The sequence below is a fragment of the Aethalodelphis obliquidens genome, unplaced genomic scaffold, assembly GCF_003676395.1.
Source record: "Aethalodelphis obliquidens isolate GAN/ISIS:26980383/991018 unplaced genomic scaffold, ASM367639v1 scaffold43, whole genome shotgun sequence".
NCBI classification, from domain to species: Eukaryota; Metazoa; Chordata; class Mammalia; order Artiodactyla; family Delphinidae; genus Aethalodelphis; species Aethalodelphis obliquidens.
The window spans coordinates 8,529,833-8,552,089 of record NW_020837987.1 but is presented as its reverse complement, the minus strand read 5'-3'; the positions used below and the strand labels follow the sequence as shown (position 1 = coordinate 8,552,089).

The window sequence follows — 22,257 nt, the reverse complement described above, 5'->3', positions numbered from 1 at the left end:
CTTCTCCCCTTCCCTCCTCTTCACCTTTCATCTCAGGAGCAAACTCAAGTCCTCTTCTTGTCTCTCAAAGCATTTTAAGGAGCCACTTCTCTTGCTTGAACAGTTTCAGCTGCAGTGTCAGCACGTACAGTGGCTTCTTCCCCAGAGTTTAGCCAAACTCCCCAGGTCAGGGACACAGTCCTCTGTTACAGACACCATAGCTCTAAGTTCAGGGGTCCCCAGGCCACTCCCACGTCTGACCAGCAGGCTACAAGTTTGAGGATTCCCAGTTCCCATGCAGTTTCAATAATTTGCTAAAAAAAAGACTCACAGAACTCAAGAAAGCATTACAGTTATGGTTACAATTTCATGATAGCAAAGGATACAAATCATAACCAGTTAAAGGGAAAGACGAGTAGGACCAAGTCTGGGAGAGTCCCAAACATGATATTACTGCCATCCTCAGGGATGCATCATCCTCCGGCACGTGCAGAGCATTTACCAACCAGGGACGCTCAACGAGCCCTGAAGTTAGGCCGAAATCGCGAGGCTTAAACCCTCTAAGACTCCCAGGGATGGCCCAAGGGGTTCCCCACACACACCAGTAACAAAGACACTCCTATTGTAATGGGGATGGGGCGGCCGTTACTGCGCGACAGTTACCGGGCAACCGTTGCTCTGTAACGAACAGGTCCCTCGCATAGCTGCCTCTGGCGCTACAGTTACCAGGCAACCGTTACCGGGAGACCGCTAATGCGGGACCGTTAGAGCGAGACCGCTAGCCTGGCCGGTTAGAGGGCCCCTTCTGCCAGTCAGGCGGTTGGTGGTTCTCTGGGGAAAAGTGAGGTAAGAGGCGGATCCCGGCCTTCTCCCGGGTGCCCTCCAGGCACTCTGGCCTTGGGCCAGCAGGTGAGCTGGGGGGCTGGGGATAGGCTGGGGGCTGTGTCCTGCAGGGCTCCAGAGCCCTCGCCAAGGCCCCCCACTGGCCGGGCCCAGGCCTTGAGGCTGCGGTGAACCTCGCGACCTAATGGCAGCGGCAGTCTGCGTGGGACGCAGTTTGCGGGACCTGGCCCCCGCCGTTTGGGCGGCCTGAGGAGCCTGAGGGCCGGCTGGGTCCTAGGCGTCTGGCTCCCTCAGTGATGACAGCTGTGCAGGGTCTGGGGACCTGGTCCTGAGGGCACTGCCAGCTGGGATCTGCCTCTTCAGCCGGGAGGACCCAGACTGGGTGCCGGACGAACGCTCCTGGGCAGGGTAACTGGCCCCCGCAGGGTCCCCCTCCTCTTAGCCAGGACCTGGACCTCGGAGGGTGAAAGTTGAGCCTTAGAACTTTGCCCTTTCTTGTCAGAACAGAGAATAACATTTGTTGGGTGGAGATTTACAGGAACATCATTACCTGACCGTGACCTGACCTCAAGGACAAAGGATCTGACACCAAGAAATTTACAACTGACCACGCCCCTCCCTCACCATTGCTATAAAAGGGCTTTGCTGAAAGCTTTCAGGGAGTTTAGGGTTTTTCAGGCATGAACCACCCATCTCCTTGCATGGCCCTGCGATAAACCTTTCTCTGCTCCAAACTCGGACGTTTTGGTATCGTTTGGCCTCACTGTGCGTCGGGCACACAGACTTGCATTCGGTAACACTATCGCTGGAAATTCCAAAGATTTGGAATTTGGAATTTGGTTACCTTCTGGGAATTAGGGACAAAGTCCAATCAAATTAACATGATGGTTCTTCCAAACCAATACTGGCCTCTCTTTACGAATTCTGGGGGAAATTAGTCTCTGTCCCCTAATACTGATGTTCCAGTTATCTCTTGCTGTGTAACTAACCACCCTAAAACTTAATGGCTTTAAGCAACAACCATTTTATCACTGCTCACTCTTCTGTAGGTTGACCGAAATCAGCTCAGCAGTTCTGCTCCACGTGATGGTGGCCAGGAGCTCAGCTGGGCTGGAATGTCCTGGACGGGTCACTCACGTGCCTGTCATATTGGTGGGAAAAGGCTGGGCCTCTCCCTGTATGCAGTTTCAAACCCTCTTCCTCTCCACCTTGCTCTCCAATAGTGTAGCCAGATTTCTTATGTGGCCGCCTCAGGGCTTCCAAAAGTGCAAAGGTGGGAAGCTGCCGGGCCTTCAGACTCAGGCCCAGAGCTAGCACACATCCGCCTCATTCTGTGGGTTACACAGGCCCAGCCCATTTCAGGGAGGAGAGGCAATACCCAAGGAAGTGAATCCTGAGCACTGCGGTTTATGGGGAGCCATCTTTGGAAACCGGTCACCACAGATGATATAACTACCATCGCCATTGGTTGAGAGTTTATGGTGATCCAGGCACAGATCTTGGTGCTTTATTTATGGCATCTCACAGAATTCTCACCATGGTGTGAGGTAAAGAGTATTAGCATATCCATTTTATAGATGAGAAAACTGAGGCTTACTAGCTGTATCAGTCAGGGTTCTTCTGAGAAATAGAACCAATAGGAAAGCCATGATCTAGGCACATGGGCTTCTTTCTGTGTGTGTGTCTTTCTGTGTGTGTGTGTGTGTGTGTGTGTGTGTAATGTATATTGTATATGTATACATATATATTGTATATACAGAGAGAGAAAGAGATCTTAAGGAATTCATTCACAGGATTGTGGAGGCTGGCAAGTGCAAAATCTGTGGGGCAGGCCAGCAGCCTGGAGATTTAGGTAAAGTTAATGTTGTGGTCCTGAATGTGAAGGCTGGAAACTCAGGGAGAATATCTATGTTGCAATCTAGAGGAGAATTCCATTTTCAGGAAACTTTAGTTTTTGCTCTTACGGAACTAAGATCCCGCAAGATCTTTTTGGCTCTGCACGGCCAAAAAAAAAATATATATATATATATATATGTATATATATATATATATACATATATATATATACATACCTTCAAGTGATTAGATGAGGCAAGTCTGCTTTATTTAGAGCCAACTGTTGATAAATCTTAATCACTTCTAGGAAATATCTTTACAGCAACATCTTAGACTAGTGTTGGACCAAACAGCTGGTCATCATAGTCTAGCCAAGTGGACACAGAATTTATCATCACACTTACCCAAGTTCACACAGCTAAGAAGCAGTAGAATTAGGGCTCAAACCCAGCTTTCTTGCCTCCAAAACTCATACTAATAATCAATTCATCAGTGATTGCCAAAATGGACCACCTTTAGAAATGAACTGGAGTGCTGACCAGAAAATTTTTTCCCAGGACTCCACTCTGACTCTAGAAGACACTTCTTGAGATGGCTACCCACTACGTCCTCCTTTCTCTAGGAATCTCACCCCACCCTCTTAATGCTATTTGACCTTTGTGACTTCACTTCCCCTCCACTGTAGTTGATTTGATCAACGGTGGAACTTCAACTAGGCTGGGCCAATGAGATACTCGAATACTGGAGCTGGACTGTCAAGGTTCAAATCCCTATTCCACTTCTTACCAGCAGTGAGCTCTAAGGTGAATTACTCTACTTCTCTGGATCAGTCTTTCATCTGTAAAATGGGGGTAATGTTAACAATATCGACAGTTACATTATGAAAAATTATCCAAAGCCTACAAGTAAGACAAGTGATGACTTCATGTCCTTTCTTTTCTTTTTTTTTTTTAATTAATTTATTTTTGGCTGCATTGGGTCCTCATTGCTGTGCGCGGGCTTTTCCCTAGCTGTGGGGAGCGGGGGCTACTCTTAGTTGCGGTGCTCGGACTTCTCACTGCCGTGGCTTCTCTTGTTGCGGAGCACAGGCTCTAGGTGCGCGGGCTTCAGTAGTTGTGGATCGCAGGCTCTAGAGTGCAGGCTCAGTAGTTGTGATGCATGGGCTTAGTTGCTCCGCGGCATGTGGAGCCCCGACCAGGGCTCAAACCCGTGTCCCCTGCATTGACAGGCAGATTCTTAACCACTGCGCCACCAGGGAAGCCCTTCATTTTTTAATATTTTTAAAAATCATTAGGGAAGTCCCTGGCGGTCTAGTGGTTAGGACTCCAAGCTCTCACTGCCGAGGGCCCGGGTTTGATCCCTGGTCAGGGAACTAAAATCCCACAGGCCTGTAAGGCACAGACACCCAAAAAAAAAAGTTACATGTTAACAGTTTTATGAAAAATAACTGTTTCAGAAGAATGATGTCAGCAACATGGCAGATGAAAAACTGTCTCTTCAATCTACAACCGCTAAAACATCCACAACACAAACACCATGTGTCCAGAGAATTCATACATCTGAACAGCTACAGCGGGATGTACAGGGACACACAGAGGAGGCGGAACTGAGGGAACAGGGAGGTGGTTCCTGCAAACCCAGCTCTCCTGCCATGGCAGCTGAGGCCGCAGTCCCAGAGAGCCAGTAACAATAGCAGAGGAAGCGGCACACACGACTCTAACCTCCCAGCGGCAGCGGTGCCCACAGTCACCGGTAGCAGTGGAGCCTGAGATCCCATCCCTCCAGCTAATGAGGCATCCACAGTTCTGACCCCTGGCCACCCACTCGCAGCGGTGGAGCCGGCAAACCTTACAATACTGGCAGAGGCGCCAGGTGCAGCACCACTCGCCCGCCACACCACCATCGCCCTCCCCCAGGGGCGGAGTCTGCAAGGGGTGGGGACCCCGAATGTAAGAGAAGAGCACATCATCTCCGAGCCCCAGGCGGAAACACCTACTGGTGTTTCCAGCAGGAAACAAGGCACCAATGACCCCGGAGGCACAAGGAGCAATAAAGAGGGCTTGAAGCAACGGTAAAGGCAGTGGAGTGTGGAAAATGCAGACTCTCAAACATAACCGGAGGCAGCGCAGGGAAGAGAAACCCAAACCTTGTGCTATATCTCCACCTACTGGAAAACAGAAGAAACGCCTCAATTTTTTTTTTTTTTCTCTTTTTTTCTTTCTTTTTGGCCGTGGCCCTTGGCTTGCCGGATCTTAGTTCCCCCACCAGGGACTGAACGGGGGCTATGGAAGTGAAAGCGCCGAGTGCTAACCATTGCACCGCCAGGGAACTCCTTGAAATGCCTCAGTTTCTAACTTGTTAAATCGTTAGCATCAAGCAGAAAGTTGTCCCCTACTTCAGATGCATGGGCAGAGGAGCAACTCATCAAGCACCATGAAGAACCACGGTAACACTGTAACACGAAAGAAAATGACAATTCTCCAGAAACCAAACTTAAAGTCGCAGACTACTGAGATCTTACTGATGGAGAATTTAAAATAGCTCTATGAAGAAACTCAAGGAGCTACAAGAAAACTCAGAAAGGTAGTTCAATGAGCTCAGGAATAAAATTAATGTACAGAAGAAATACTTTACCAAAGAGATTGAAATTCTAAAGAAGAATCAAACAGAAATTCTGGAGCGGAAGAGCAAAATAAACGAGATGAAGAATGCATTAGAAAGCACTGGAAATAGAGCACACTATATGGAAAAGAGAACTAGCAAGCTTGAAGATAGAACTCTGTGATACAAGTAGAAGAGGAAAGAGAAATAAGATTTTTTAAATGAGGAAACCCAGCAAGGCTCACATTCAGATTTGATGGAGAAATCAAAAGCTTTACAGACAGGCAAAAGCTAAAAGAATTCAGCACCATCAAACCAGCTTCACAACAAATGTTAAAGGAACTTCTCTAAGCGAAAAAAAAAAAAGGCCACAACTAGAAAAAAGAATACTACGGAAAGAAAAGGCTCACTGGCGAAGTCAAACATACAGCAAAGGTGGGAAATCATCCACACACAAAGCTAGTAGGGAGGTTAAAAGACAAAAGTAGTAAAATCTGTATCCACAATCTGTATGCACAATCTGTATCTACAATAAGCAGTTAAGGCATACACAAAACAATTAGATGTAAAATATGATGTCAAAAAACAGTAATTGTGGGACTTCCCTGGTGGCACAGTGGTTGGGAATCCGCCTGCCGGTGCAGGGGACACGGGTTCCAGCCCTGGTCTGGGAGGGTCCCGCATGCCGCGGAGCAACTAAGCCCGTGCGCCACAACTACTGAAGCCTGCGCGCCTAGAGCCCGTGCACCACAACGAAGAGTAGCCCCCGCTCGCCGCAGCTAGAGAAAGCCCGCGTGCAGCGGTGAAGACCCAGTGCAGCCAAAAATTAATTAATTAATTACATATTAAAAAAAAAAAAAAAAAAAAAAAAGTAGTGCTTCCCTGGTGGCGCAGTGGTTGAGAGTCCGCCTGCCGATGCAGGGGACACAGGTTCGTGCCCCGGTCCAGGAAGATCCCACATGCCGCGGAGCGGCTGGGCCCGTGAGCCATGGCCGCTGAGCCTGTACATCCGGAGCCTGTGCATCCGGAGCCTGTGCTCCGCAACGGGAGAGGCCACAACAGTGAGAGGCCCGCGTACGGCAATAAAATAAAAATAATTAATTAATTACCTTAAATATAAAGGGACTAAATGCTCCAAGATTTGCAAAAAATGTAAAACAATGTCACTTTTCTCACTGAATTATTTTTTTGGGGAAATGATTATATTTTCATAAAAAATATTATTTATGTTAACATGTAATGGGCTTATTGTTTTAAATTGGTTTTAGGATTTCTCAGTTTTAATTCCTAAGATATGAATAACAGTAGATGAATACACATAAACAAAAGCTGTTTGGGACGATCAATAACTTTTACAAGTGTAGGTGGGCCTGAGACCAAACAATTTGAGCATTGCTGCTCTGAGCTTGGCAATCCATTCCTATTTGCTAGGGACTGATTGGCCTGAGATGGACATTTGACCCCAGTATGGCCAATCAGATTTAAGAGCATATCTGCTAAACCTCTGGAAAGGACTTTTCTCCTTGAAAATGCAGATTTTATTTTATAATCAATTAATAAACATATTTTTTAACTTCTCAATTTATTTATTTATTTTTGGCTGTGCTGGGTCTTCATTGCTGCGCGCGGGCTTTCTCTAGTTGCGGCGTATGGCTCAGTAGTTGTGGCACACAGGCTTAGTTGCCCTAAGGCATGTGGGATCTTCTCGGACCAGGGATCAAACCCATGTCCCCTGCACTGACAAGTGAATTCTTAACTGCTGGACCACCAGGGAAGTCCAGTCCAATACTATTAGGTCAGGTACAGACCTTATTCAGATTAATGGAAGGGTTTCAAACAGAAGTCCACTGTGCTTCCCAACCCCTGAGAGCCCCTCCTGTGCTAAACCTTGGGCCTGGGTCCCGAAACCAGGAAGATCAAGAAAGACACTGAATTTTCTGTGCGATTCTAGGCAAGCGTCTCCCCCTCTCTGGGCTTCACTTTGCCCCTCTGTGAAATGAACTTCAAATGGGCTTTCCTCTTATAGCATATTGAGAAGTAATATTTACTGAGCATCTATTGCATGCCAGCCTCTGTTGTAAAATGCTTTGTACTTATTAACTCATTTAATACTCACAAACTTGTGAAGCAGATTCTACTACTAGTTTCATTTTACAGATAAGGAAATTAAGGCACCGAGAGGTAAAGTGACTTGTCTGAATACATGGCAGAACCAGGTCTGAACCAAAGCAGTCTTATTTCCGTGCATTTGTAGGCTTTTTGGTTTTTTGTCTTGGTTTGTGCTTTTTTGGAGTGATCATTTAGGTTGCTTTATTTGCTACTGCCATTGTGCTAAATGCAATAAGTGTATGCCTGATTTAAAGATTTAAAGCTCTGTCAAAAGAGAAAAAAAAATGACAAGTTTCTCCTTGGTGTGCAATGCCTTCCACCTTACTCCTCTGGGGCCCTGCTTCCTTTCACCTTTAAACTGAAGGATTTGGACCAGAGAATAACTTTCTCTTCCCTGCAAGCTCTGATCATCTGAGATAGTCTTCCTTGCCCCAGAGGCTACGACCTTAGGCTGAGCCTGCAGCAGCCTATGAGACAAAGCGATAGAACAGAGCCTGCACTTTAAAGGGCCTCCAGACTTGGGTGTGGGACTCTTCCCTTGTGGTGGTGAATCAGAGGACTCTGGTCATCACTCTTTGATAATCCAGCCAGTACTGTTCCTGTGATGACTCACCGACATGTACAGTGATGGTGCCAAGACTCTGAGATAGGTGAGGCATCCTTGACACCAGAAGTGCATCAAAGGGGGGAATCCATGGGATTCAGCTGCCTGCCTTCAGCTTGCATGCAGTCACTGATCAAAAATACACGATGAAGGGACTTCCCTGGTGGCGCAGTGGTTAAGAATCCACCTGCCAATGCAGGGAACACGAGTTCGACCCCTGGTCCGGGAAGATCCCACATGCCGCAGAGCGACTAAGCCCGTGCACCACTGCTACTGAGCCTGCGCTCTAGAGCCCGTGAGCCACAATTACTGAGCCCACATGCCGCAACTACTGAAGCCCGCGCACCTACAGCCCTGCTCTGCAACGAGACAAGCCACCACAATGAGAAGCCCGTGCACCGCAATGAAGAGTAGCCCACGCTCACCGCAACTAGAGAAAGCCCACACGCAGCAACGAGGACCCAACGCAGCTAAAAATAAATACATAAAATAAATAAATTTTTAAAAAAATACGTGATGAATGTAACAGTTTCCCATCTTTGCTTTTAAATTGAGTTCTGCTCTCTCGGCAGGTGGTATAATTTGTTCAAGGCAGCAAAGACTCGGCCTCTGAATATCGCGTTGTCTTTGAAGGAACAATGGGCTGGTGTTGATGTCTGCCTTTAATCTCAATTTAAATATCATTTGATAGTACGCTTTTGTTTCAATGTCCATATTCCTTAATGGTACAGTTAAATCTCATGACACAGAAATTCAATATAGCGAAACTTGAAAGGAGAATTTGTATGTATAAGTATTTATTCAATATATGGTATTGTTGACTGAATTAAAATATGTGGATCCCTTGGCTGATGTTCTAATAAAAGGACTCCTTCATTTGTTCATTTGTTGCTATATTCCATTTGTTACTTTTCTCTGTTCTCTCATCTTCAGTTCCTATGATTTTGCTCATTTCCACAAGTGCTTGGGCACTGTTCCAGCCTACTCCCCACTAGAAAATATGGGGAAGGAGGATTGGCAGAAATTGGCTGATGCAGGCTTTTTATATTTTCAGTGGTAGAAGCAGTATTAGATGTGTGATGAACTGTCTTAGGCTAGTCCCCAAATTTAGGAAGCTTACCCCTCTCTGCTAGATCTTACCTAGATTTGTTCCATCTCATCAGGAAGGAGCTGCAGCGGTTACTCCACTCTCTGAGCCTCCCATTCCCCTGTAAAATAGTTACTTTCTGCTCTCACTGACTGGTTCTGTCCGTTTGCCTGCCAGGTACAGTACTTATATCTAGTAACAAATGCTGATTTTTGATACAGAAAGGGACACTCCTTTGCCCACATATTCCATGTGGTTTGGACAGGCTGACCTTAATCCCTGCCACGCACTAGACAGACGGCCAAGCCTGGCCAATCAAAATAAGCCATACTGCCTGGCCCCTAGTTTGAGCAAGGCCATGTGACAAGCCAGGGCCAATGAAAGCCTGTCTACATATGAAGTCATCCTAGAGACAACTGGAGGAAAACACTGAGCCCCTGAATCCACCCCTGCTAAAGCTACACCTGCCACAGGATTTTCACTTTTATAAACTAATAAATTCTCTTGTTTATTTAAACTACTTTGAGTTGTTTCTGACCCCTGCAGTAGAGTCCTATTATTCTTCTCAGGAGACAAAATCTCTCCCCTCAGCCCCAAAACCACATACAAAGCACACAACTTGATGAGTCAAAGCTGATCAAACTAAGAGCCTTTATAGATGTCTCTGGAGAGATGGGGAAAGGAAAAGATAGGATATAAATAACCATTATGTACAACGTCCAATGGTAAAACCCTCCCCTTCACCTCTTCCAGCTTGAACTCCAAAGTGTCTGAAGCAGAGAATACAAAAATATCCATGTTCTGTCCCCAGGTGCTGATGGAGAAGGGGCAGCTCAGGCCTAGAAACAAAGTAGGAAGCATTAGAAAGGTCTGCCCCTCCACCTCCCCTCCCTCTCCCCAGTGAGTGGAAATCAGTGGAGAAGCTCTGGCTGAGGCTCCCCACTGTGACCTCTTGAGGCCCAAAGGTCATCCAAAGAGAAGATGCCAAGTAGCTCAAAACGATAGCAAAAGGCATGCAAGATAGAACTAAATTAAGTCAAAACTGAAAAATGGGCAGAGGACCTTCCAGAGACACTACCCTCTTCATTTTACAGATAAAGGAGAGCTACAGGAAAAGCAGGAGCTGCCTCTGCCCAACATGCCCAACGTGCGCAGGGTGGGGAAAGGTGGGTAACTACCTCCCGAGCATAGATACAAGGAGCAGATATGACGTAAACCGAACGAGCGTCTCCATCTTCAGGGCGATTCCAATCTGAGGACGGGCTGCGGGAGGAAAAGAGTAAGATCCAGACACTTTAAATTCTCATATCTTGTTTTCCCACCCACCAAGGAAGGGAACCCAAAGCCAACCAGAGGAATTGTGAAACGACCCAACCAGAAAAAGGTTGGAGCTGGGATAAGAGAAAGGGACCAATCAAGGAAGGCCCATCAGGGAATCAGGCCAATTGCACTACGGAGATTGATGCAAGAAGCCGAGAGGGACAAGGCTTACGTCTGCGGCCAAGCCCCTCACCTCGGGCCATCCCCGGCACCTTCCCGCGTCCTCATGTTGTTGAGTGCATCAGGGAGCGCGTGGACCGATGGCTCCGGTGTCCCCGCCAGCAAGCGAGATCCAGTATCCCGGCCAGGGCCACGGCGTCGCACGTGGACCAGCAAGAGCGCAGAGCCGGCCAAGCCCGCGGCCACCAGCAGTCCCAAAGCCGGTGGCAAAAGGAAACGCTGCGGGTCCCCCGACCTCAGACCCGGCGGAGCCACGGGCAACGCGCCTGCGCCGTCGGGGTGAACCGGGAACTCGCACCGCGCGCCCATGTAGCCGGGCGCGCAGGCGCAGACGAGACCGGAGAAATGCGCGTAGCAGCGCCCGCCGTGGGCGCAGGGGCGCGCGGCGCATGGGTCGGCGCGCTCGCGGCAGTCGCGGCCACCGAAGCCCAGCGCGCAGGAGCAGCGGCGCGCGCCGCCGCCCTCCAGGCAGGTGCCGCCGTTGGCGCAGGCGCGGCTGGCGCAGTCATCCAGGTCGTGTTCGCAGCGTGGCCCCGCGAAGCCCGCGCGGCAGCGGCAGCGCAGGGCGTGGCCCAGATCCAGGCAGAGCCCGCCTGTGGGGAAGAGGGCGTCAGGGGCGCGGCTCGATTGAGGGGAGTCCCCCAGGCCCGCCGCTCGAAGCCTGCCCGCGATTTCTTCTCAGCTCGGTGATCCCCGCCCTCATTTTTTCTCTGGGCGCCCCTCTACCGTCTAACTCTAGGGCCAGCCTCTGGGAGTTTGCCTGTAAAACCGACCCGCCTCTTTTCCCCCGGTGAAGTCTTGGATTAACTCGGCCTCACACCTCTTTGATTCTCTGGGTCTCTTTCTGTTTTTCTCTCGGCTTTAACCGTACTGAAATAGTTCAACAGTTCTGGAACGACGGGTTTGAACCACCTGGCCTTTGCCCGTGCCTTCTTCTCCCTTTTCCCTTCCTCCTTTTCTCTCATTCTTTTCACCTGTTGTCTTCTCGAGCTCATCCTCCAGGTCTGTGCTCAGGTGTCCCCTCCTCCAGAAAGCCATCCGATTCTTCCTCCATCCCAACCCTCCTCTGGCTCCATCTCAGGGTAACACCAGAATCCTCCCCATAACCCATGAAGCCCTACAGGATCTGTCCCAGTCACCTCCCTGACCTCATCTCTCACCAGCCTACCCTCACTCCCTCTGCTCCAACCACACTGGCTTCCCTGCGATGCTGAACACACCAGGCATATTCCTACCTCAGGGTCTTTGCACTTGTTCATCCCTCTGCCTGGAACATACTCTTCCCTCATATCCCCCCACGGCTGCCTCCCTACCTGCAGCATGGTCTTCCTTACCCACTCTAGCTAAAATGTCAACCTGCCACCCCATACACACTACTTCTCATCCCCCTTCTGGCTTTTTTTTTTTTTTTCATTTTTTTTGTTTGTTTGTTTTATTTTTGGCGGCACCTCACGGCTTTTGGGATCTTAGCTCCCCGACCAGGGATTGAACCCATGCCCCCTGCAGTGGAACCACAGAGTCCTAACCACCAGGGGATTCCCTATTCTTAGTTTTTATCACCACAAAACCTCCTATATTTACTCATTGATCTTCTTTATTGTCTCTCTGCTCCATCAGCTCTGTGAGGGTGGGGGTTTTCATCTCATTCCCTACTGTATCCCCGGAACAGGGCCTGGCACACAGTAGATGCTCAATAAATAGTTATGAGATAGGAATGTCACCTCGCCCATTTTACAGAAGAACAAACTGAGGCTGGGCAGAGGGGAGCCCAGCCGCAGACCGAGAGGAGGCAAAGTCAGGATCCCCACCCGGGACTGTGTGAGCCAAGCCCTGCTCTTGCCCACTGACCATGCAGGGACCCCCACTCCCCACCCTCACCGCTCTGTGCTCCCCACCTCACCATTCCGGCATGGCTGCAGGCTGCACCGGTCTACCCTCTTCTCACAATTGGAGCCTTGGAAACCGGGCGGGCAACGGCAGATGTAGGCAGAGTCGGGGTCCGCACCTCCCACACACAAGCCGCCGTTGAAGCAAGGTCCATCCGCACATGTCACCCCGCTCACCTCACACCGCAACCCGTAGAACCCACGGGGACAGGTGCATTCGAAGGACCCCGGGGTCTCCTGAGCACAGGCAAGAGGACTTTGGATCAGTATCTCCTTAGAAATCCCATCCCTGTCCTTAGTCTTTTTTCTTTTTTTTTGGCCGCCCAGTGCGGCATGACGGATTTTAGTTCCCTGACCAGAGATTGAACCCATGCCTCCTGCGGTGAAAGCATGGAGTCTTAACCACTGGACCGCCAGGGAAGTCCCCCCTTCCTCAGTCTTGACCACTGGGGGGCTGCTCCTGGTCTAGTCCCACCTCCTAGGGTGTAGGGGCCTCACCGAGGAAGTCCCTGAGGCCGAGACAAACTCTCTGTTCCACGTTTCTGGGTCTGCACATCCAACCCCACAGAGGGGAGGCTCTGGAGGCCCGGAGAGATCCCGTTCCCACCTCTACACCTTTGCTGCCAAATGTTGCCCGCCCTGTTTGCCCTCCCCGATGCTGTCCTCATGGCCCAGGCCTAATTCCAGGTCTCAGCTCTAAGCCCACCTCCTCCATGGAGCCTTCCCTGGATCTCCCCTTCTCAGGCCCTCCCCCTAACTTGAACGCTGAGTGTTTCTCACTGTCCCGTGGTGGCAGTGTCCAGGTGGCCCACACCAGGCTCTGCTTCATCCCAGGCTCACTCCCACCACCACACCTTCGCTTCCCCCAGGCCACTCGTCCGGTCTAGCTTCTCCAGTCGCCTCCTGTCTGCCAAATGGGGCTTACTTCAGAAGGCCCAGCCCAGGTCCATCTTCAGAAGCCTTCTCTGATGCCCGCCCTTTCCTAATCCTCAACCCACTCGGCCCCACCACCCCTACCTTGAGCTCTGACTTGTTCTCTACCCCATAGGCGGGGCAGTTTGTGGCCCGATAGGATCCCTCATCATTCCCACATCTACACCTTTAGGTGCCACCCACTGGGGCTGCTCTCCCGAACATGTCATCCTACTTCAAGGCCCCAGATGCAGTCTGGACACCTCCAGGAAGCCCTCCCTGATAGCTGTCCCACCCCCCCCCCCCCCCCGCAAGGCTGTTGTCTCATGGAGCCCCAGACAGGGGACTCCCTGGGAAAAGTATTACCCAGGATCGGGGGGTGGGGGTGTGTGTGATACTGACACTACAGCTGCCTCCGTTGGCACACGGATTCCCATCACAGGGCCCAGGCCCGGGTACGAGGCATCCAGTGGTAGCAGAGGATGGGCCCCTGGGGCTGAGGCAGCTGCTGGTGGAGACAGGGATTGTGCAGAGGGGCCCAGTCCAGCCCTCCAGGCATCGACATTCATCGGGCTGCTCACAGAAGCCGTGCTCTGGGCTGCAGCCTGCTCGACATGCTGCTATGGGGGAAGGAGAGGCAGAGGGAAGAGGAATATTGATGAAGGGAGGATAGGAAATCAGAGAAATTTCTGAGCACTTTCCGGGCATCACTTGTTTCATCTTTGTGACTGTCAACCCAATGGGCTAGATGGTATTGCGACTCCCAGTTTACAGACAGGGAAACTGAGGCCCTGAGAGGCACGGTGATTTACCCAGCTAGGAAGTGGCACAGCTAGGATCTGAACCCAGACCAATGAGTTCCAGAGTCTGTGCTCTTGGAAGGAAAATGGAGTGGAGGTTCCCAGGTCTGAGCTTGGAGAGAGGAGAATGAAGGAAGAGGATTGAGGAGGGACCCTTGGCCTTTCAGGGGAAATGGGAGGGCCTTGGATTAGGGGAGGTCTGGGAGGATCTGGATAAGCCTGGGGGTCCTAGGGGATTCAGTGGGGCTCAGACATTGGGATATCTAGGGTGGGTTGGGGGACCCCAAGCTTTAGAACGCAGTGGGGTCTAGAGTGTAATCACAGGGAGGGAGGATGGTGGAACCCCTGCGGGGGATGGGAGGAGCTTCCAAAGCTCCTGAGTGGGGGTAGGCAGGGCGCCAGAATTAGAAGAGCTTTGGGGTCCGAGCATCTGGAAAGGGGTATGGGTATGGATTAGGGGAGGAACTGGGGGTACAAGGGCGGGAAATGGGTGTGCGGTTCTTATTTGGGGAGACAAGTGTGCTGGGAAGAGGGAAGGGGGCTGGAGTGCCCAGGCAGGGCTGGAGAGAAGTCTAGGGTCCTTAGCTTCCCAGAAAGTGGTAGCTGGATCATGGGAGCAGGCTGAAGACCATAAGTGAAGCTGGCGAGGGGTTCTCGGGTCCCCAGTTCCCTGAAGAGGGTAACTAGGTTGTGAAAGGAGCCGGAGGGGCCGTGACGGGATGGGGTGGGGTTGAACGCAGGACTCACGCGGTGCCTCGCATTTGTCCTCAATCTGCGGGCAGGGGCGCAGTTCCGGGCCACACCGCGAGGGGGCGCCGCGCGAGCGGCAGAGGCGCGCGCACGCGGCCCCAACGGCCGGCGGCTCGCAGCGCGCGCGGTAGGAGAAGCGCAGCTCCCAGGCGCCTGCGCGCTGCACGTCCCAGGCCCACGGGCTCCCGGCCGACAGGCGACGCCGGCCCGCCACGCGCGCCAGCAGGCTCCAAGCGGGCCCTGAGGTGAGAAGGGAGATGTGCTAGGCTGCGGCCCGCCGCGGTCTCGGGATGGAGACGGAGCGCGCAGGCTCGCACTCTCCCTTCCCATCTTAAGAAGCCAAAACACCCCTTTTGAGTCCTGAGAATGGCAGTTACTTAGCAAGGCTGCAAACTCCCCTAATGCGCCCTGGGATCTTCGATGACGCGAACCCTATGACCATCATGATGATAACAGTTCTCCCAGAGAAGCCGAAGTGCCCCTATATTTTGCCCCAGAATCTTTGTATATTAAAGTAGCTATGAGACCCCTAACACCCTGGGACATATGATATCCCTAATATGGCCAAAGGGCAATGACAGGTCTTTGAAGTGAGGTCAAAAACACCCCCAAATTGTGTCTCAGGATTTTCCTATATCAAAATGGTGACAGAACCCCCCCCCTCTGGGCCTTATATAGCATCAAAGTCCCCCTCGAATTAAGGTTAAGATCATCCCATATCCCTCCCTGAAACCTCTCTGGTGAAACTGCAACGTCCCAAAGGGGTCCTGAGGCCCTCTGTATGGACAAGGTGACAGAGCTTTGCCTACAAGAACCAGAAAGTAACTCATATTGTACCCTGGGTTCTCAAAATCAGATGGTGACAGAGCAGGACTGTGAAACGCTGCTGCTTCGACTCCAAGATAGTAAGAGAGCTTCTTCCCGCCTCTCCCTGCCCCCACCCCGCTTTGCCTGGTATCAGGACATTTCTGTGTCGACATGCCAAGAGCCCTGGGGCTGTCAACACCCAGCACCACACTCCGGGAGCTGTGATGACATCATGGGTCCAGCAATCCCATGAATGCCCCACCCTACAGACAGCCCCATGTCACCCTCCTGGACCTCACATCGGGCCCCAACTCCCTGGCTCTCCCACACTCTACACTGAAATCCCAGAATTGAAGATACTCACCTCCAATCTGTTCTCCTAACTCCTCTCTCCAGGTTTCAATGATGAGAGAGAAGGTGCCCTGGTTGGGTGGAGGAAGGTGGAGAGGGAAGAATGAAGACAGTGGTCAGGGCAGGTAGGTACTCAATGAAGCCCAGATTTTAAGAGGTAAAGAGTGATGACCATTCCAGGGACCAGACAGGCAAGGGACAATTCCCAGAGGCTGGCCCAGGCAAGGAATGACTGTTTTGGCTCTCTTTATTGAGCACTTACTATGTGGTAAGCACTATACTCAAGATACCTGGTTGAATCTCTCAAAAGGGACCACTGTAATGTACCATGATGATCCCATTTTACAGATGAGGATACTGAGGCTGGAAAAGGGAAAGTCACTTGCCCAAAAGCATAAGCATCTAGAATTCAAAAACAATTCTGTTCACCTTTATGCTTTTGGGGTTGTGGGATGGGAAGTAGGATTTTGGAGGTGAAAAAGTCATGGATACAGGCCCCAACTGGAAGGTCTGAGAAGAGATAAGGTGAGAAGATATTGGGGGTCCCCAAGACAGAGTGTGAAAGTCTCCCTAGGTGCAAGGAAATTTGGGGACAAAGATGAGGATACCAGTGTTTAAGGATCCCCAAGGAACAGGGGTAGGGTCCTGTGAATTGAGGATTTCTAGAAGGTGAGTTTGGGGTTCTGGGAATTCAGGGTTCCAGGCATGCAAGGCTGTGATCTGGGATTCCCTAGAGGGAAATTCGGAATCAGAAAATTTGGGTTTATGAGTAGGGTTTATGGGTCTGAGAATGTGAGATTCCAGATGATGGAGTTACTGGGAATTTGGGGTCCCCAGGGGGCAGAGTCTTGGAAGTTGGAGGGCAGATGGCAGTCGAGGTTTGGGTAAGGCCCCCAGCACGAGCGTGCCCCGGGGCTGGGTCTCACCGGCCAGGCGTCCCGGAAGGGCACGCGTATGAGGCCGTCTGGCAGCGGCAAGTCAGGCGCTGGCGCTCCGGGCTGCGCAGTGTAGACCGGTCCGCGCGCACTCAGCGCCGCGCCCAGGGTGCACGGAGACTCGGCGGCCTCCTCGGAGATCCCTGGCTTCAGGCAAACCCTGAAGAAGAGGCGGCAGGTGTCCCCGGCCTTGCAGGGGGACCGCGGGGCGCCCGGGCCTGGTCCCGGCCCAAAAGAGTGGATCTGCAGCTCGAAGACGCCGGCCGGCCGTGTCTGGGGCGGAAAGGGGTACAGGGTGAGGGGACTACGGGGACCCAGACGTCTCATCCGCCCCGCGCCCCCCTCCCCAAGACCCCCGGGTCGCACACCCTCCCATCCACCCTTTCCACTCGGGCTCCGACCTGGGGAAGGAAAAAGAGCGCCAGGATCACCGTCGGGGAGAGGAGCTGGGGCATCTGCAGGGAGACCATGGCCTTCCGGAGGTCTTGGGAGCTGCAGCTGCTGGCTCCGGAGCCTTATATCTGAGAGGACAGCTCCGCCCCTTCGGGCAGCCGCCGGCTCCAGGGGACCCTAGGGGAGGAGGTCGCAGGGGAAGGAGAGCGTGCTGGAGCAGCCGTGAGACTGTGTCGTGGCCACAGGCAATGCAGTGAGTGTACATCTTATATGCGGTTGTGGGCATGATTTGTGTGGCTGAGGATAGGGTGGGGTGGGGTGGGGGGTTAAGCTTGTGTGTGAGGTTGGATATGATTTTAAAACTCTGTGTGTGGTGTGTGAGCCAGAGCTACTGGAGGGTGTACATGACTGTGATTGTGTGTCTAGGTCAGATTGTGTGGCTCCACGTGTGCTTGAAATTGTATATGGTTAAGCCTCTTTGTGAGGTTGTAAATAATTCTAAGATTCTGTGTGTGTGTGTGTGTGTGTGTGTGTGTGTATACACGCACACACACACCTGCATGGGAGAATGGAGATGTACATGATTTCATGGTTGTGTGACTTTTGAGATTCTGTGGCTGTGTAGATGCTTCTCTGTTCAGGTGTACAAAAATGTGTTAGCTCCTGGGCCACTGTGTGTAGTCATAGGAACCTGTGACTTTGTGGTCTGTGCAGGTGCCTCTAGGTGGCTGTGTGTGTTTGTGTGTGTGGTAAGGTCTGTGCAAGGTTGTGAATGGCTGAGGGTTTGTGTGTGAAGGAGGCTGGGTGTGGGAGGTCCATGAGTGTAGCCCTGTGTGGATACGATGAAGATCCAGTGTTCTTTGTGGACCCGTGTGTGTGTGTGTGTGTGTGTGTGTGTGTGTGTGTGAGCACGCGCGCATGCTCGAGTGTGTTTCCCCTCCCCAAAACAAAGCCACCCTCCCCAAACCCGCATCACGGATGCACCAGACGCTAGGGCGAGCAGCCCCCGCCTCAGAGGGGGCTCCCAGCTGTATGTAAATGCTGCCATCTGCTGGGCGGCCGCGCCCCTCCCCCTTTGGGCCGCAGCTGGGCTGCCCGTTTGGCCTCCGGAAGGTGTGAGCAGCAAATGGGCAGGAAATTCGGTCCTCACAGATCAGGGGCCCGCTCCCTCACTCCAGGATGAATGGGGGGCGGGGGCACCCGGCGCCCTCCAGAAGCTCCTTAGTATTCCAGGACCACCGCAAGGAAAGCCAGTTAGAGCAGATGTTCCAGCCCTCCGGTCCCAATCATTTACTCTGCCAGGTGCTGAGCAAAGCCCTTTAGATGGAGTAAACTTTTTTTTTTCCAGAAGAAAAAAATTTAACACTTAGAAGCTAATAATTATAGGGGGAGATACAGGTTCAATTATATACGTACATATTTTTCTTTTGGAGAAGGTGCTCAATAAAGCACAGCCCAGTAGAGCCAGGCATACAGTAAGTGCTCAGTCATTTTTAATGAATGAAAGAACTCAATCTAAACAGTTTTGTCATAATCCTGAGGACGGGAGTCATGGAAGGGTTTTGAACAGGGGAGGGCTATGGTCAATTGTGCAGAACATCCCAGGTTCCTTTGCACAGGTTTTTCTTCTACTTGATATATTCTTTCCACTTCCTTCTTTTTAAATTGTTACCAGACTTCACCTCCTATAGGAGGCCTTCCCTAACACCCCCCAAGGGGGTCAGGCACCTCTTCTGAGTTCCCACAGCCCCTGGGGACTCCTCTATCCCAGCCCCAACCACTCTGGCCTATGAGGTCTTTCTAAGCACAAATCTGACCATGTCCCTCTCCTACATAGACTCTTCCATGGCTCCCCAGTGCCTCCCAGCTTCTGAAATTCTAAGGTTGACATTTAAGGCCCTCCCTCCACATCCCCCTACTCAAACAGGTTCTGTGGCCCCAAAGCACAGAGCCAGACCTTGTGGACCCCAGTTAATGGGAGGCAAATTAGGGCCTGTACTGGGGTAGGTAAAGGAGTGAGCCTCCCATTACAGGAACTATTCAAATGAGATCTGGACAGTTATTAGAAGCTGTGGGAGAAGGCAAATTCCTGCCGTGGATAATAACTGGGGAGGTAACAATTTCCACGTCTGAGATAGCTCAAAATTTTTGAAGATTGTAAAAATAGCCAGCGTTTATTGAGGGTTTCTGCCAGGCACGATAGTGTTTCCTGTGAATTCTCTCAAGTCTGTACGTGTACTTTAAGGGATTTCCAAGCATCTTTTTGGCTATCTAGGACTTTTCCTTATGTGCCCACCTTAGAGCCCACAGAAGGCTATGCTGAGGTGACATCTGCAAAGACCTGAAGGAGGGGAGGGAGTGAGCTATATGGATCCTGGGGAAAAAACATTCCTGGCAGAGGGCATAGGAAGTGCAAAGGCCCTGGGGTGACCATGCCTGGCACACCCAGATATCCCCATGGTTTGCCTCATTTCATTCTGGTCTCTGCTCAAATACACCCTCCCAAGAGGCCTTCTCTGACTGTCCCATTCAATCTAAAACAGCACTCCTGTTCCCAAACCACTCTATCTCCTTACCATGCTTTCCTGTATGCATTTATTTTACCCCAAGAAATATCTGACCACTTTCTGTCTCCTCCATGAGAACATCAGCTCCTTTTTTTCTAGAGCTTTTCCTCTAGTTTGTTCACCAGTACACCCTTGTGCCTAAAATGAGGGCTGGCAGTCAGTACTTAGGATATATTTGTTGAGTAAGCAAATGAGAAGTACTATTATTAACCTCTTATGAATGAGTAAACTGAGATGCTTGAGACCTTGCCCAGGGTCACAGGGCTTGCAAGTGGCGTGCAACCTGGGAATTCAGCCCCTGCTGGGATATGCCTCAACACTGGCCCAATCCTGCCCACTGGATGACGCCCTAATGCAGCCCTAGCACCGAGCATTTGATATAAACATCCTACGCCATGTCACGTAAGCAGCGTCTCAGAGGCCACCTGGCACAAGTCAAACCTTCTCCTCCCATCCAGCTTTAAGCAGGTGTGACCTGACAGACAGCACCATCCCTGAACCAGCATCAATGTCGGGGAGAGGCCTTGGAGGAACCCACTGGACACTGAAGCATGTGCCACCCAGAGTACTAACCTTAACCCCCAGGGCCACGGGCCAATGGACAAACGTACTTCCTCCTTTCATGCCCCGTGGATGGACAGATCTGAGTCACATTTCAAAAGCTTCTCAGAAGGTCCCATGGGTCACCCCCTGTGGTCGGCGAGCACTCACTTGCAGTGGCTCCCTCCGTCCACAAACCCTCTCCCCAGGATCATGTTCCCCAAATACCTTGCTTTCAGTTAGGAGTTTATAACACTCAAAGCCACCTGCAAAGGAAACACAGGCCCTCCCTCAATCCTGCAGATGCTCTCAAGCTAGGGAATCCTGAGGATATCGAGGAAACTCTCTCCTGGATTACAAATGGTACACCTCAGGGTGGGGGTAGAGGGCTGCAAATGTTACTTATTTGTAGACATCTGTGAGCCTTGCTTAAAAATCTAGAGTTCAAGTTCAATCTGGCCCACACAGTTTCAAATACATTTTAATTCTTTTCACAAATACCAGGGAAGGGTTTTTAAAAGTATCTAACTGGTACAAGCACTAAATGCTGGCTAGAGCAGGAGAGGCTGAGACAGCCGGGGGGCAGGCAACTGCCAAAATGGTACAGGACATTTCAGTCTGGGAAGAACCAGCATGGCCTGGTAACAATAAGCCCCACTGAATATACATGCAGCCTGCGCATGAGCTGTCCCATTTACTCCTCGCAGCCACTCTATTACAATGGGTATTATCATCGCCCCCATTTTAGAGATGAGGCAAGGGAGGCAGAAAGGTGCTCCCAAGGTGCATACAGCTACCATCTGAGTGCCTACCTGGGGGACCTCACTGAGCCTTCAAGCCTAGCCTATGAGGTAGGGACTATTATTTCACAGACGTGGAAACTGAGGCACCGAGAGGGGAAGTAACTTGCTCATTTGCTTGTGATCACACAAGTCAGGACGTGGCATAGAGCTTGGATCCGAACTTGGATTTGGGTTTATAAAAGTCTGGAGGGACTTCTCTGGCGGTCCAGTGGTTAAGACTCCGTGTTTCCACTGCAGCAGGCTTTGATCCCTGGTCAGGGAACTAAGATCCCATATGCTGCGCTGCTGCGCGGCCAATAACAACCAGTCTGGAACTCAACACTCCTAGGTAATACCCAAATGTGCTGTCCATTGCAGGAGCCAGTAGTCACACGCGGCTATTTAATTAAAATGAAACAAAATTAAAAATCTCATCCCTCAGTTACCCTTGCCACATCTCAAGTACTCAATGGCCCCATGAGGCCACTGGCTGCTCTACCGGACAGTGGAGATACATGACACGGGGTACACATCGCGGAAAGCTCCACTGCAGAGTGCTGCTACAGTCTGTTTTAGTTAGGAGCCAACATTTTTAAATTGGGAGATTTAATATAACAACCCCTTTCCTGGCTTCTACTGAAAAACCAGAAGATCAAGCAACTCTAGGCCCACCTTCCCACAGGGCCATGGTTGGCAGAGCTGAGCAGCAGCTGCCCTCGTGAGATGGGGCGGGGCAGCCTCTGGTCCACTGAAGCCCCATGCGCCCACACTTCACACATTTACACAGCAGCCTGGCGGCTACCTGTATTTCAACCCACAGTGCCGTCCTCTCTTCTCTTTTCCATAGGGAATCTGGGGCCAAAGAGGGAGATGCACTTTCACAGACCACGTGGCACATGGGAAGACACGGCTAGGGCAGGGCCCTACACAGGTTTTCGGATTCCCAGGCCAGAGTTAAAACCAACCATCACCCCC

General features: G+C 51.2%; 1 protein-coding gene across 1 annotated transcript; it reads right to left on the bottom strand.

The window, feature by feature from the left end:
* Positions 1 to 9,692: 9,692 nt before the first annotated feature.
* DLL3 (delta like canonical Notch ligand 3) lies at positions 9,693 to 22,249 on the bottom strand. The gene is made up of 9 exons (XM_027079529.1): positions 17,402 to 22,249; positions 16,992 to 17,273; positions 16,079 to 16,136; positions 14,905 to 15,147; positions 13,760 to 13,977; positions 12,460 to 12,682; positions 10,573 to 11,152; positions 10,238 to 10,322; positions 9,693 to 9,898 (listed from the first exon to the last, which is right to left on the bottom strand). The coding sequence occupies exons 1-9, from the start codon at positions 17,468 to 17,470 to the stop codon at positions 9,893 to 9,895; spliced, it is 1,764 nt and encodes a 587-aa protein (XP_026935330.1). The 5' UTR covers positions 17,471 to 22,249; the 3' UTR covers positions 9,693 to 9,892.
* Between the last annotated feature and the right edge of the window lie 8 nt (positions 22,250 to 22,257).